Genomic DNA, 13,269 nt, shown 5'->3' on the forward strand with positions numbered 1-13,269 from the left:
GATGTGGATATAAAAAAGTTGAATTTGTTCTGACGAGGGGGGCTGGGTCGTCATGATACATACTTTTCCTACGCGATACCCCTATTGCTACAAAGAGAGGAGGGCTGCCTTCGCCCGCTAGCCATGATCCTGATTAATCCTAAAGAAACTGTTCTTGGCAGAGAGCCGTGCTGGGTGGTCGTTGGGTGGTACTCTACACGAAGCTGACACGCTTCTTGTTGAAGGCTCGCTGGTCCTTGAGCCATTGACGGTAGCCCTTGACGCTTGAGATTTTCTCGCCGTAGAAATCGGGGACTAGTAGAGATCAGCACGTGAGAGCGTGGCATATTGATGGGGAGTGTACTTACCAGGGTTACCAACAGAGGAGACAGAGGGGTCAACACGGTTCTTCTTGATGCGGGCGAAGAATTCCTTCTCCTTCTGCAGCAGTAATCCAGATTAGAAAAAGTCCTTGTCCTCCGGAACGTAGAAGAGGGCAACCTACCACCGTCATCTGAGTCTTCCACCTCTTGTTCAGCGTGTAGAACACCAGAGAACCAACGCTAGGTCCAATAAGCCATCCAAGAGCACCGAAGCCCATCGTCATAAGGCCCATCGTAATGAAAGGATCCAGCGGAATCTGTGTCACCAACGGGTCCGCAATACCAGTAGCCAAGATGCCAGCACCGCCAACAAAGGATCCCAATCCAGAAATGACGCTGAAGCCAAGCTGCCACCTTCTACGGGACTTGCGCAGCTGGAAGAAGGTCTCCCAGTCCAACCTGTCCCCCGGCGAAGGGGCGGACTTTTGTTGCGCCGCAGCGGAGGCGGTAGCGGTAGCGTTGCAGCGTTGGGAGCAGGGCTGGCGGACGACGCGGGCGACGATGGAGGACGAGGGGGATGCGGCAAAGGCGGCGCTGGTTCGGGCGATGGGGCCGGCTGTCGAGGCGAGACCAATTGGGCGGGCAGAGGCTTGGTGCTGCTTCATGGAGGCGGTCGAGTACGGGCATGCGGTGGTGCGGGCGATGGAAGAGGCAATCGATGCGCGGGCAGCGCCCTGGCCGGCGAGGCGGATGGCGAAGGTGCTCGTGGGCGTCAGCATATTTGCGAGGCCTTGGCGAAGAGTGTTGATTAGTTTCGGGTTGTCGTGGGCATCGACGTTGCGGTGCGCGTGGGTGGAGGGGAGATTTTCTTTTGGTGGTTTGGCTTTGGTTTGCGAAGAAAGAAATGGAAACCGAAGCTGGGATATGGTGGATGGAGCTTTGTGCTCCTCGCGATGAGGTCAAGCTCGGCCCACCAAAGATTTGACGCCCTGCGCAGCGCGCCGGTAGACGCCCAGCCGCAGCTTCTGCACGGACCCTTTTGCAGCACCTGCTTCCCCGGATCGCATGATCCTGAATTCCAAGGGTACTCGGTGCCTTAGGTAATACAGCATCACGCTCAGCTAATTACTACCTAAAGGTGTTGTATAAGGTAGTAGGATTTGTTATATTAAAGATAAATATTAGTTTAACAGAATTAAGCAAGCTATTTGAGAAGTAATCTTTTTGTTTTGTTTCTAGAAAATAAACCAGAAAAATAATATTAAACACTACGTGATTTTCAATACTTAAAGAAGTTTATAATGAAATCAAATATATTCTAATATACTACTGCTAACTATTTAAATTCTGATGAGTATTGGGATTTGTAGTGGCCATGCTGGTGGAGAATAAGCTAATTAAAGTACTTCTAAGTTTCCTACCTCTCCCGCCCAACCGGCGCCACTGCCACGAAACACAGCGCAGGTATCGGCAAACCACGCGCAGAAATCAGGTACGAAATTTCGTGATACGAATGATATTCTTCAATTGCTGTCGTATTTTTTCTGACGCCTCTAGCCAGCGGCGTTGTCGAGAACAAAAGCGTTGTCTTTACTGGCGGAAACCGCGACACGACACGAGACGAACACGAACGCCGATTCCCAAACCACAGATACCTGCTTTAGACGACGGACGATCCTACCGAAGCCTTCTCCGACCTGCCGCTGCACCGTTTCGTCCAACGGAATCACAAAAAAGGCGTCAGGCGTGGCATGGTGGACTTCTCCGAAAGGAGCAAGAAAACCATGTCGCGACCTTCAAAGAAACTCGTCTGGTTCGGTGGTCAACCCCCCACCCCGGCCAACGCCAGCAACGGCGCCGCCACGACCAACACTACCACCACATCTTCCGCATCCTCACTACCGACCCGGCAACCCCAACCGCCCCGAAAGAACCCCGAACCCGAGCCGCGCAGGCTCGCCGTGGTCCTCGAAGACCTCCCGACCTACCGCCGCTATAAACGCGGCTCCGGACCCCCTCTGCGACCGATAACCCTCGCTCCGCCGCGCGACTCGACGGCCTACATTCGCGACGAGTTTTTCGTCCCGCCCGCGCTCTCTGACGACGGTAAGAAGCGTCTTCAGTACGTGGTAGGATGGACCGATCTGCCGGCCGCGCGGGTCGTGATCGATGCCGAGCAGATATGCGACTACGTCTCGCCCATGGCATACGAGGAGTGGTGCGCTGCAAGAGCTGAGGAGCGGGATGAGGAGGAGCGCCGGCTGGAGGAGGCGGAGAATGTGCGCGCTGTTGAGGAGGCTGTGGCGAGGGAGAGGGGCGTCGCGATACCAGGCGAGAAGGGTGGAAAGGGGGCGAAGAGGGGCCGGAAGAGGAAGCATGTGGCGGCGGAGTTGAGGACACCACCACCCGCCACGACCGCGGACGGAGAGAAGAAGAAACGGGGCAGGCCGAGGAAGAATGCGCCTTCGCTTTCTACGCCGTCCAAGAGCGCCTTGGTGGACGACTTCAGGGAGCTCGACACGGAAGGCGACGCGGACGTCGAGATGGAAGAAGTGGCCGATGACGAGGCCGACGACGAGGCCATCTTCAGGCAGCTAAATGGGACCGGGACAACAACACCTTTGATTCTGACGGAGGACTCATACGACTCTGGCGAACAGAGCAGTCTACCCGCGGGCCTAGAACCCCCAAGCAAGAAGCAGAGGATCCGGTCACCGAGACCGGCCTTCTCGCGGTTCATGCCGGGAATCGAGACGGACACCAGCAGCCGGAGCACGCCTTTCGACTCGTCCAGAGGCGCCACCAGCTCACCGGCCCTGCCGCCGCTACCACAACCGCCAGCGCCGGGTCTCCAGGGTAGTAGTGGCCGGCCTCGGGAGACGCCCATCTTCCCGCCGATACCCCCGGCCTCTGCGAACCACACATCCACGCCCACGGCTCCGCGGGTAGCAAAGACGCAGCAACCGCCGAAGCGGTCCCTCCTCTCAATACGAGATCCCCCTTCCACGCCTCAACAATCGTCCTCACCAAAGGTGCAAACACCTACACCAAAAGCGAGCAGTATGCTTCCCCCGCCAGCCACGGCGCCCTTCGCGCTGAACCCGACACAGAACGGGACAGGCACAAATGCAGGCTGGAATCACACACCAATACCCAAGCCCGGCTCCACGCCTTTGATATCAAATACCACCCCTTGGACAATCTCACTCGCAGCCTCAAAGTCCTCGTCCTCCTACTCCCAACTGACGCCCTCGCAGCCACTTCAGTCAATAGAACAACCCATCTCTACGACGCCTATACCACTACCCAAGATACCGGGCCCAAAACCACACATCGCACCAACCTTACGAGAACCACAACAAGCAGCCCTACCACAAACCGCCTCAGCACCTCCCGCAACAACAGGAGGCAGCAAAACCGCAGCTACAAACTCCAAACCCACCACAACCAAACTTCACACCGCGCGGAAAACCGGAACGGCAGCAGCGTCAACAGCAACTCAAGATGATGACGAAGAAGAAGACGAAGACGAACAAGTCTACGAAGTCCTCCGCATCGAAGGCTTCGAAGACCGCGTCTCCCGCCGCAGCGGCAAGAAACTAGGCCGCTTCTTCCAGGTCCGGTGGAAGGGCAACTGGCCCTCCTCCATGAACCCGACCTGGGAGCCAGAGTCCAACATCCCGCAGCACGTGATTCAGAGGTTCTACTTTGAAAAGGGCACCACGCCAAAAAGGAACGTGCAGGCAGGCGCCATGGATAAGTACCTCGTGCCGAAGAAGTACTCATCCGTGTCGCGGGCGGTTGAGGGCGAGGACGAACTTGTCAGGGGCCATGGCGATCACAGTAACGTCAATGGTAATGGGGTCCTGGCTGCGGCTAAGGCTGCACCCGCGACAGAGGACGGAGATGAGAATGCTATGGACCAGATTAAAGTCGAAAGCAATGATGATGAAGGCAACGATATGATGCTCGTTACCGACTTTCGAAACCTTCTTGACCCCGAGCGAAGGTTCTGAATAGCAATGACCAAGTTATGATAGCGATTCCCTGCGAGCATCGAGTAGGATCAAAAATAGTGGTTTAGATTCGCGATCAGCGGGTAGCCACATATCAAACAATAAAGAAATAAAAAAAGAATCAAACAGTGATACCAAGACCAGAATATCGTTTTTGCAGGCAACGTTGTGGGTCGCCCACTGGAAGTGATGTCCTCGAGTTGTATCCAAGCCTGGAGGACAAGAGATATGTCACCAACTTGTTTCAATTGGTTGTCTATAGACGTCCCACAAGCTCCCCACATCACGTATGGGATAATCTTCCAGTGTCGTGGAGACAATATGTAAACATGGGTGAAGCCCATTTATGATACCTTTCTAGAGGTTTGTGATGTTTTCCTGGTCTCTTGGATTTTCACTTTTGCAGTTGAGGTTCGCGAACATGATGATCCAAGAGTTGCTGAGGCTCAAGTCAGGGAGAACGCAACTTACTCACCATCGGTCAATTACGTATGCTTAGTGCGATCCGAATGAGGTACATGGAGAGCATAGCCAGATAGTTAAAATTATACATTTATTTCTTCGAGCTCTGGGATATCGTTGACTTATCAAGTAAGAAGAAAGGATCAGATGACGCAGCACAGGCATTGTGGTCCGTTCTCTGCAGAGTAGTGTAGACTCAAGGGCAATGGCATTTCCAATCTCAGGTAAGGAATTGGAGCATTTGCACAGTATCTTCAAAATACCCTATGCCATCTTGTTAGACCAGCTTCAAATCCCATCAGCTCACGACGTGGACAGGTGCGAGTTATTGTCTGAAAATGATTCCGCAGCTCAACCCCGCCAATCCCGCATCCCACCGCCCGGGGTTTACATAAGCCAACCTTCCAACTCCGACGCGCGCGCATTCTCCGTCCGCCGCTCCCCCGGCGCGCCCGCAGCGAATGCTACTTGACACTAAGGTATCCGTACCTACTCCGTAAAGATAAAGGCACTTATTAGTAGGCCGGGAACCTCCCTCAGAGCGTCGTCATCCAAACCCCCAAAGTCCGAACGTCAGAGACACCCGGGGCGACACAAAAAGTCTCTGGCGCCCACCCACAACCAGCTAGTACCCTGGCGCAACTCATCAGTTTCAGCATTTCCCTTCCCGCTTCAACATCCCATCTTCATCACTCCTTGGGCTTTTCTGGCATCATCCCAGCTTTTTCGGTCTCGCTACCTTACCTCTTATCTATAGCTTGAGCTTGAGCTCGAGCTCATTCCCCCACAAGAACGCCAGTGCCTCTTAACACGGAAACTAAAAACGACCGACCTGGCTTCGCCTCCTACAATACCTTCAACCTCGTCCGTCGCAATTCGACGTTAAAGCACGGGGAACAATGACAACCTCACTCCCCCAAGAACCAATCTGCCTCCTCCGCCGCCTAAAAGACCTCGCCACCCTCTCAACCTCCTCCGCCCCGTCCGAGAAATCTTTCCCTTCCATCAAGAGCATCCCGCGCACATCCCCCTCCCGCCTCGCAGCAGCAGCGGCAGCTTCCCCAGACTCCTCCAGCAACGATGCATCTTCCACCCCCACCGCCCTCGCCGTCGCCGCAGAACAGACATCAGTCCTCTACCTAGCCTACGGCTCCAACCTAAGCGCAGAAACCTTCCTAGGCGCCCGCGGCATCCGTCCAATCTCCCAAGTAAACGTCTCCGCCCCAGGTCTCTCCCTCGTCTTCGACCTCCCCGGCCTCCCCTACACGGAACCATGCTTCGCCAACTCGGCACCCCGGAAGATCCCCAACCTCCCGGACCCGAGCGATCCTCCCAAATTCCCGCCCGTGCCGCCGCTACCGCCTCCGTCCGCCGCGTCGAACCAGACGAAGAGGGAGAAGAACAACACCATACCGACGACACCAGACCTGGGCTGGGACAAGGGCCTCATCGGCGTAGTCTACGAAGTCACGCCCCAAGACTACGCCACAATCGTAGCAACAGAGGGAGGCGGCTCCTCCTACAAGGACATCCTGACCCCCTGCATCCCGCTCCCGCCCCGCGTCTCCGTCCCCGAGAAGCCGCCCATCGACATCCCCCGCCCGTTCCTCGCGCACACGCTCTTTTCCCCGTCCATTCCGGACGCCGAGCCCGAGGAGCCTGACACCACCACCTCCTCCTCCTCCTCCTCCTACAACTACAGCAACGCCAAGGACGGCGGCGACGACGACAAAACCCCAACAGACCCCCGCAAAAAATGGTACTACCGCTTCCTCCGCCCGACCCGCCGCCCCGACCCCACCTACGCGCAACCCTCCCCCCGGTACCTGAACCTCATCACCTCCGGCGCGGCAGAGCACGAGCTCCCGGACGACTACCAGCGCTGGCTCAACTCCCTCGTGCCGTACACCCCGACCTCGCCGCGACAGAAACTGGCGCAGTGGCTGTTAAAGGCGCTCTTCCTCCCCGTGTTGCTGGTGTTCTTCGCGCTGAACAAAAGGGTGGCCAACAAGGAAGGGAAAGTGCCCGTTTGGTTGGGGGTTACGTTGGGGGTTGTGTTTAATTTGCTTTGGATGGCGTATGATGCTGCGTTGAGGCCTGTTTTTGGGGATGGGGAGAGGACGCCGGAGGAGGAGGATGACGAGAAGAAGGGGTGGGTGAGGGGCAGGTCATGGAGTGGACGTGTTGGGTGTGGTGATGAGGAGAAGATGGGATTGCTCGAGGATATGGACTGAGAATGTCGTCTGGGGATATTACTGAAGGGTATGGAGATATACATATATGTGGGGGATACATATCAGAGAATTACGTCTTGAAGGATCTAGGCTTAGCTTGCTTGTACCGCTCCATCAGACAACGAGGACGTTATACGATAATGTAACTAGATTGGAAAAGCAAAAAGAGTTCACCATCGGTGTGGATGCATCTCTTGTCGGTAATAAGGTGCTCATACTGGGATTCGAACTCGGGTACTGGCTAAGCCTATCGTCGAGTAGGCTAGTTGGCGTAGGAAATGTAATTGTCGACCATGAAACGCTCCACCACCCAGCCAGTTTGACCTGACCCGTCGACCCAGACGGGCGCCTGCTGGCTGGTGACGGGAATGAAATTGGAGGGGTATATCAAGGATGAAGGACGGATGATTCACTTGGTAGCGCGTAGGATATATCACCAACCACAAGATCGACCAGAACAATGTGTGTCATTGCTTAACCTGTCTAAATCCGTTCCTTCACACCATGCCACTGCGGTAAATGATCCAGGGATATCAACATACATCTTTCAAAAACCGATAACAAACCCAATACTCCGGGCCTCTACCACATACTCGCACACACCAGCGTGCCGTTGGACCTCTGTCCGTCACGATCAATAATGTTCCGTGTTATCCACATGCCTGTTTTTGATATTCAAACTCCCACCAAGTAGACCTTAGTTCTCCGAAGCAGACACCAAGGTCGGGATATCGTCGACGCTGTATCGTCCCTCGAGAATGCCGTGCACGGCAGTGAAGAGAGGGTAGTGCTTCTCCTGGCCCCTCGCCTTCAAGAAGCTGTTGACCTCCTGCGCCGTGCTCGTACCCTGAAGCAGCTGACCGTTCAACTCGCGCTTCTCAATCTCCTGCACGCTCAAGCCCTCGGCAACGGCCATCCTGGCGCACTTGAAGTTTCTGCCACCGCTGCACGAGGTAATCAGATCCGCCACGCCGGCCGACTCCTCGGTAAACGTCCCCGTGTGCACCGTCTGGCCAAAGAACTCCTTTCCAAAGTTGACCATCTCCAGCAGGCCCACGCGCATGATGGCGGCCTTGGCGTTGTCACCCCAGCCCCGGCCGTCAACGAAGCCGGCAGCAAGGGCGACAATGTTCTTCAGGGCGCCGCCCAGAGAGACACCAGCGACATCGGAGACCATGCGGACGTGGAAGTAGGGGCGGTGGAAGAGGTGCTTGAAGATCTGGTGGTCCAGGGGCGGGTACTCGGCGGGCACGGCGGTGAGCTTCGTCTTGGAGGTGCGGCCGCGGGCGTCCTTGTGCTGCATGTCGACGGGTGTCAGGGGCGCAAGGCCATTGCCGCCGTTGGCGTTAGGGTTCGGGGAGGTGGCACGCGGGGTCGGGGCGCGCGAGTTATCCATGGGCGGGGGGTCGTAGGCGACGGTGGTCTCGGACCACTTCTCGGCGGCGATTTCGGAGGCAATGTTGGCACCGGAGAGGGCGCCACAGTAGATGCCGAGGCCGTCACCGATCCATTCGGAGAAGAGGGAGACGCCGTCGTCGGAGACGTTGACACCCTTGATGCAGGAAATGCCACGAGCAAAGGGCAGAATGTGGCCGTTGAGCTGCTTGCAGACATTGCCGATAAACTGGTGGGGGAGGTTGAAGATGAGGATGGTGGAGTCCTTGACGGCGTCCTGCAGGGAGGGGTTCGCGATGATGTTGTGGGGGAGCTTGATACCGGGCAGGTATTTTGTGTTTTCGTGGTATTTGTTGATGACGGTGGTCAACTTTTGGGGCTTCTCGCCTACGGAGGCATCGTAGTAAGGCGATGTCGAGTCGAGGGTGACGTCCTCCTCGTACACCCACATGTGCACATCTTCTTCGAAGAGGTCGGGGAAGGCCTTTGTGTTTTCGGCGACGATCTTGGAAATGGTTGAGCCCCTGAGTTGGGTTATGTTAGTGTCTGTTCATCTAGTCGGGGCGGTAGAAGCTATGGGGGAGGAAGCTATGGGGGTCGCGATATGAGATATTGGGGTGTATGAAAGGAACTAGCTCACCAGTTACCGGAGCCCACGACGGTCACCTTGTGCTTCTTCTCTACGCCGAGGGAAGCCATTGCGGATGTGGAGTTGAATCGTCGTAGGGGAAAGCTGCTTCTGGCGATGGAAACAACAGGACGCAGTCTGAAAAGCATGAGGTACAGTGGAGCAAGAGGGTAAGGTAGGAAACGCGCCAAAAAGGAGGGGGTGAAGGTTATCTTAATAAGTAGTGTACTGGCCGGGACCTGGAGGAAGTATCCGTACGGTGAGGTACGGTAAGGCCCAAGGATAAGGTAGGTCAAGTGGAGGAAGGGTAAAGCCGGGAAGTTCAGGTAAGACAGCTACGGCAAGGGAGGGTCCAGACAGGTATCGGCACCGGCTCTTCTTTCGGTGTGTGTCGTGCGTGTCGTGTCTTGGTTCACGGGTCCTGGGGAGGGTCACTCGGCGGTCACGAATCGAATGGAAGCGCGGCAGTAGCACCAGCAGCAAAAAGCACTTGATTAGCAGTGAGCAGCAGATGGCAGAAAAAAAAAAGGGTGCAGCTCAGCATGTGGTTTTGCCCCTCCATCTTTCCTCCCCCTGTCTGTCTCCAGCTATCCCGGTTGTCCAGTGTCTTTGAATCTTTCCGGGAATCCACCAACGCCCACCGCACTCAAATGCTGTTGCATTTTGGTGTCGGTTTGCTCCTGCCACCACAACTAGGTACCGCCGCAAGTAACCCCAGTACGATCCCCGTCCTGTGAGGGAAGCTGCGACCAATTGCAGCCAGAATCCGCAGTCAGCTCAACTCTACCTACCTACTTTAGTACCTGAGGTACCGGGGTGCTCCTGCCCAGCGGCAGTGTTGAGAACCAGCATGACGCACATCCAGACCAGCAGGGTCGCGGCAGCAGTCGTGACCGCTTTCCCAATCAGGTATAGTCGCTCAACGAAATGCCAGGGGGTTGAGGCCGAGTCGGCGGGCCCCTTCCCTAATTTTTCTGGTCGGTCCATCTTTAGCACTCGCTGTCTGTTCAAACTACTTGGGCAGGCAGGACCGAGCTGAGTGCTGAGTTGGCCCGGGCGGGCGAAGGTCCCTGACCACCGGAGAGCCTCGGCCGGACACTCCGCCTCCTCCGGCCCTGGCCGAGGCAAGTAGGGGCCCGTGAATCTGACATTTGCACGTTTGTTTGTATCGTGAAAACAGCGAGTCAACTTCCCTCTATCAGTCCCCATCGTCTCCATCATGTTCTCCTCCTTGACCCCAAAGCTCGGCTTGTCACAAGACAAGAAACAAAAAATAAAAAGTCAACAAATTGCTCCTCACCCCACCGTCCCTATCCATTGTCCCCTCTGCCTCCGCCTCCCCATGTCCACAGTTCCAATGTTCGTGTCTAAAAGTGGATTCACTCTTGGGTGGGAACTCAAACAAATAAAACCGATCCAAGATTAGATGCAATGCACCATTGGCACTCCAATCCTCCCACTTCGCCCCCCACTGCCAGGATCCATAGATGGGAAATCACATGCCAGAATGCCAGCTCGTCTTTCCCCTTTCGCTTCTTCACCTGCCGACGTCGTGCGGCGGACGGCGTCCCTGAATCCCGACCGCGGGGGTAAATCGTTAGCCCGCGATGCTGATCGTCGCATAGGGCCACGCGGATTCATGTTAACGGAGCTCGGGTTTCCTCCAATGTTTCTGCCGTTTCCTCATTGGCACAACCACGAGATATCGCGGCAACGCGGCGTGCGGTTGTAGCCGCGCCGCGGCAGACGCCAGACATCCCGTCGATTACATCCCGCTCGCCACCGCCGTCGCTAAACTAAATTGCCCCTTCTTCCCGAGTGACATCTGATTTTGCCGCCTTTCCTCAATGTGGCATGGTCCTGTCGTCGTTGTCTCTGGAACATTTGCGGCCGAGTGACGATCCCCACGATGGCTGACATGTGCTAGATTCCTTTGACAATGTCATTGTTCAACAGTCGCTCTTCGAGGCTTGTATGACATCTGGCAGCCTGGAGTAGGGGTCCACACGTCTCCCTGGCTGAATTGCCTGATGGTTCTACACCTGTCCAACCCCAGAAACGTAGATGAGCGAATGAGTGCAGTTACAGATGTATTCTAGAAGGTTCGAAGTAGCATGCGTACGATCAATGTACGTCATCCTGATTCTTCCGCGAAGCAGATATACTATCGGAGAGCAGCCGTTCATGCAGCATGGAACTCCTTTGCTCGTAGCTTGATGGAGTAAGCCAGACTGAGGCTAGTCAGTCAGTCTCCCGAGCACTTGAAGCTGTTGCTACATGAATGAGTAGGTATGCCCAATCTCACGGTCAGTTGCCTGAAGCCGCCCCATTAAGCTCAGAGCAATTAAGATGCCCCGGTGACTTCTACTAGTGGCCCACACAACAGCTCTGGAGAAACTTCGTCTATGCTGTAGTCTCGTTGACTCTGCATGGTGATCTGGCCCTAATATTACCAGAAGTAGTGACAGCGAACCCTAAGGAAAAGGGGAGATGAGGCAAAATCACGCTTCCTCTCGTCTGTGATGACTCAATCCTACTGACAATGAAATATTCGTTTCTATTCAAGAGGTAAAAGGGACAGTTCGCACTAACCCAGGTGGAATGGTTAAAAAGCACATGTCCTGCCCGAAAGATTCTGAGACTCGCGTCAATGCCGGGAGAAAGAAGACCGAGAGATCGCGGGCAGGGTATCTTCACCATGCATAATGAGGCTCAACCGCATGTGGCGCTGGGATAAGGTCTCATTCGTCGCTTTTGACCACATGCTCTGCCCTCGAGGTACCCCGGACTTGGCTCCGGAAGATCCTCAACCGCACTTCAGTCATCATGAGACTCTATTTATGGATACATCGCACCAGCTTCTTGCTGAATCGCCGATAACTATCTACTTCGCAAAATTGAATCCTTCCCGGCATGATGGTAATTGCCAGTACTTTAGGCTTACGTAGCTACGAGGCGTTGTTCTATGGCCTAAGAAGCAGCACATATGTTGAGACAGCTTCTGACTTGAATGATAGCTAAGCAAGATATTAGGAGGGCCAAGACGGGTATGGTGTATCTAGAGATGTCGCTTGTCAGACACCCGCACTTACCACAGGAGTATGCGTCCACGCCGCGGTGAATGCCTGAAGAGGTCCACCTCCTTAATGGTTTCGAACGCGATGCGAACTCCCTAGGCTCAGTCATTCCGGCGAGTATCAAGTACGCGTAAACAGACCGCCTTGCCGTTGGAACCATGAACGCATACTGACTTATTCCTCTGGTGCGAATGCAATTAGCGACTTTGGATGGGCGTACGTGTGCAGACTCGCAACGTTAATGGAACAGACTAATCTCTACATAGTGATCTTAACTATGTAGGGTTGGAACAGTTGTATCCTCAAAATTGCCAGGTTCTAGGTAGGGAGATTCAAACTCTAGTGGCATGCCTTGTGTGTTGTCTGAGTAGTGACGGCGAGTCATCAGATTTGGGCAATGCAGCGGGTAAGAGTTTGTGATATTCCTCCAGTGTCACCTCACATTATGAGAAAGTAGATATTCGCCCCTGGAAAATTAGTTCGTTGAGTGCTTTGCTTCATCTGTGATTTCTCTCCGCCCGGAGATAGATTTCATGGTTACAAATGAATGCATTGCCACTTAGCATTGTGGCCTCAGTCGTGACTGCTTCACCAGCCTAGAGACGCTATGGTGGTCTGACATGACACATGTCCATCATGATGCTGTAGGCAACACCTTGTAGACAAGCAAGTGGAATGATAGTTTTCCATTGCGGCTGGGAAATTTCTCGACTTCTTCACCTACATGTAGAATATATCCGAAACCCTCATGGCTTTGTTGCATTCGAGATACAATGATACACATCGCGTCCAGACTGCCGATGGGAAAAGTCCTTGGTCAAAGCCGCCCACCATGACATTGAGACAGCCTTCTCCTACACCAAGTCTAGCGGACCGCCGCTATTGGACAGTGCCGCAGGATGAGAGAAAGCACAGAACACCGTTGATGTTATCCAGTCATGTTGCTAACGAGCCTGGCCAAGCCACCCTTGCAGCCTGAGCTATCTCCCACATGGGCACGGTAAGGCTATCTCTGGTTACAGGGGGCGGAAAGGCTAGACTCATATAAGAGATGAGCACTAAGTGCGTCTTGCATTAGATACGTCATGGCGGGAGAAATAGACATGGGAGCACAAAAGCGGTGTCGACTCCATAGCATCTGCAAAAGAGTGAAGA

General features: G+C 54.8%; 4 protein-coding genes across 4 annotated transcripts; 2 read left to right on the plus strand and 2 right to left on the minus strand.

Annotated features, from left to right (window-relative positions):
- Positions 1-193: 193 nt before the first annotated feature.
- CPAR01_05717 (uncharacterized protein) lies at positions 194-1,081 on the minus strand (the record flags this gene model as incomplete). Its single annotated transcript, XM_060489993.1, has 3 exons — positions 194-294; positions 348-420; positions 485-1,081. 3 exons carry the CDS (start codon positions 1,079-1,081, stop codon positions 194-196), a joined length of 771 nt encoding a protein of 256 aa, XP_060351459.1.
- Positions 1,082-2,086: 1,005 nt separating this feature from the next.
- CPAR01_05718 (chromo domain-containing protein) lies at positions 2,087-4,318 on the plus strand (the record flags this gene model as incomplete). Its single annotated transcript, XM_060489994.1, has 1 exon — positions 2,087-4,318. One exon carries the CDS (start codon positions 2,087-2,089, stop codon positions 4,316-4,318), a length of 2,232 nt encoding a protein of 743 aa, XP_060351460.1.
- A 1,361-nt stretch (positions 4,319-5,679) lies between these two features.
- CPAR01_05719 (gliotoxin biosynthesis protein GliK) lies at positions 5,680-7,014 on the plus strand (the record flags this gene model as incomplete). Its single annotated transcript, XM_060489995.1, has 1 exon — positions 5,680-7,014. One exon carries the CDS (start codon positions 5,680-5,682, stop codon positions 7,012-7,014), a length of 1,335 nt encoding a protein of 444 aa, XP_060351461.1.
- A 697-nt stretch (positions 7,015-7,711) lies between these two features.
- Positions 7,712-9,108, minus strand: CPAR01_05720 (glycerol-3-phosphate dehydrogenase; the record flags this gene model as incomplete). Its single annotated transcript, XM_060489996.1, has 2 exons — positions 7,712-8,933; positions 9,050-9,108. The coding sequence occupies 2 exons, from the start codon at positions 9,106-9,108 to the stop codon at positions 7,712-7,714; spliced, it is 1,281 nt and encodes a 426-aa protein (XP_060351462.1).
- Positions 9,109-13,269: the final 4,161 nt, after the last annotated feature.

This window comes from Colletotrichum paranaense (genome assembly GCF_030867605.1).
Source record: "Colletotrichum paranaense strain IMI 384185 chromosome Unknown Scaffold_4.1, whole genome shotgun sequence".
In the NCBI taxonomy this organism is placed as follows: Eukaryota; Fungi; Ascomycota; class Sordariomycetes; order Glomerellales; family Glomerellaceae; genus Colletotrichum; species Colletotrichum paranaense.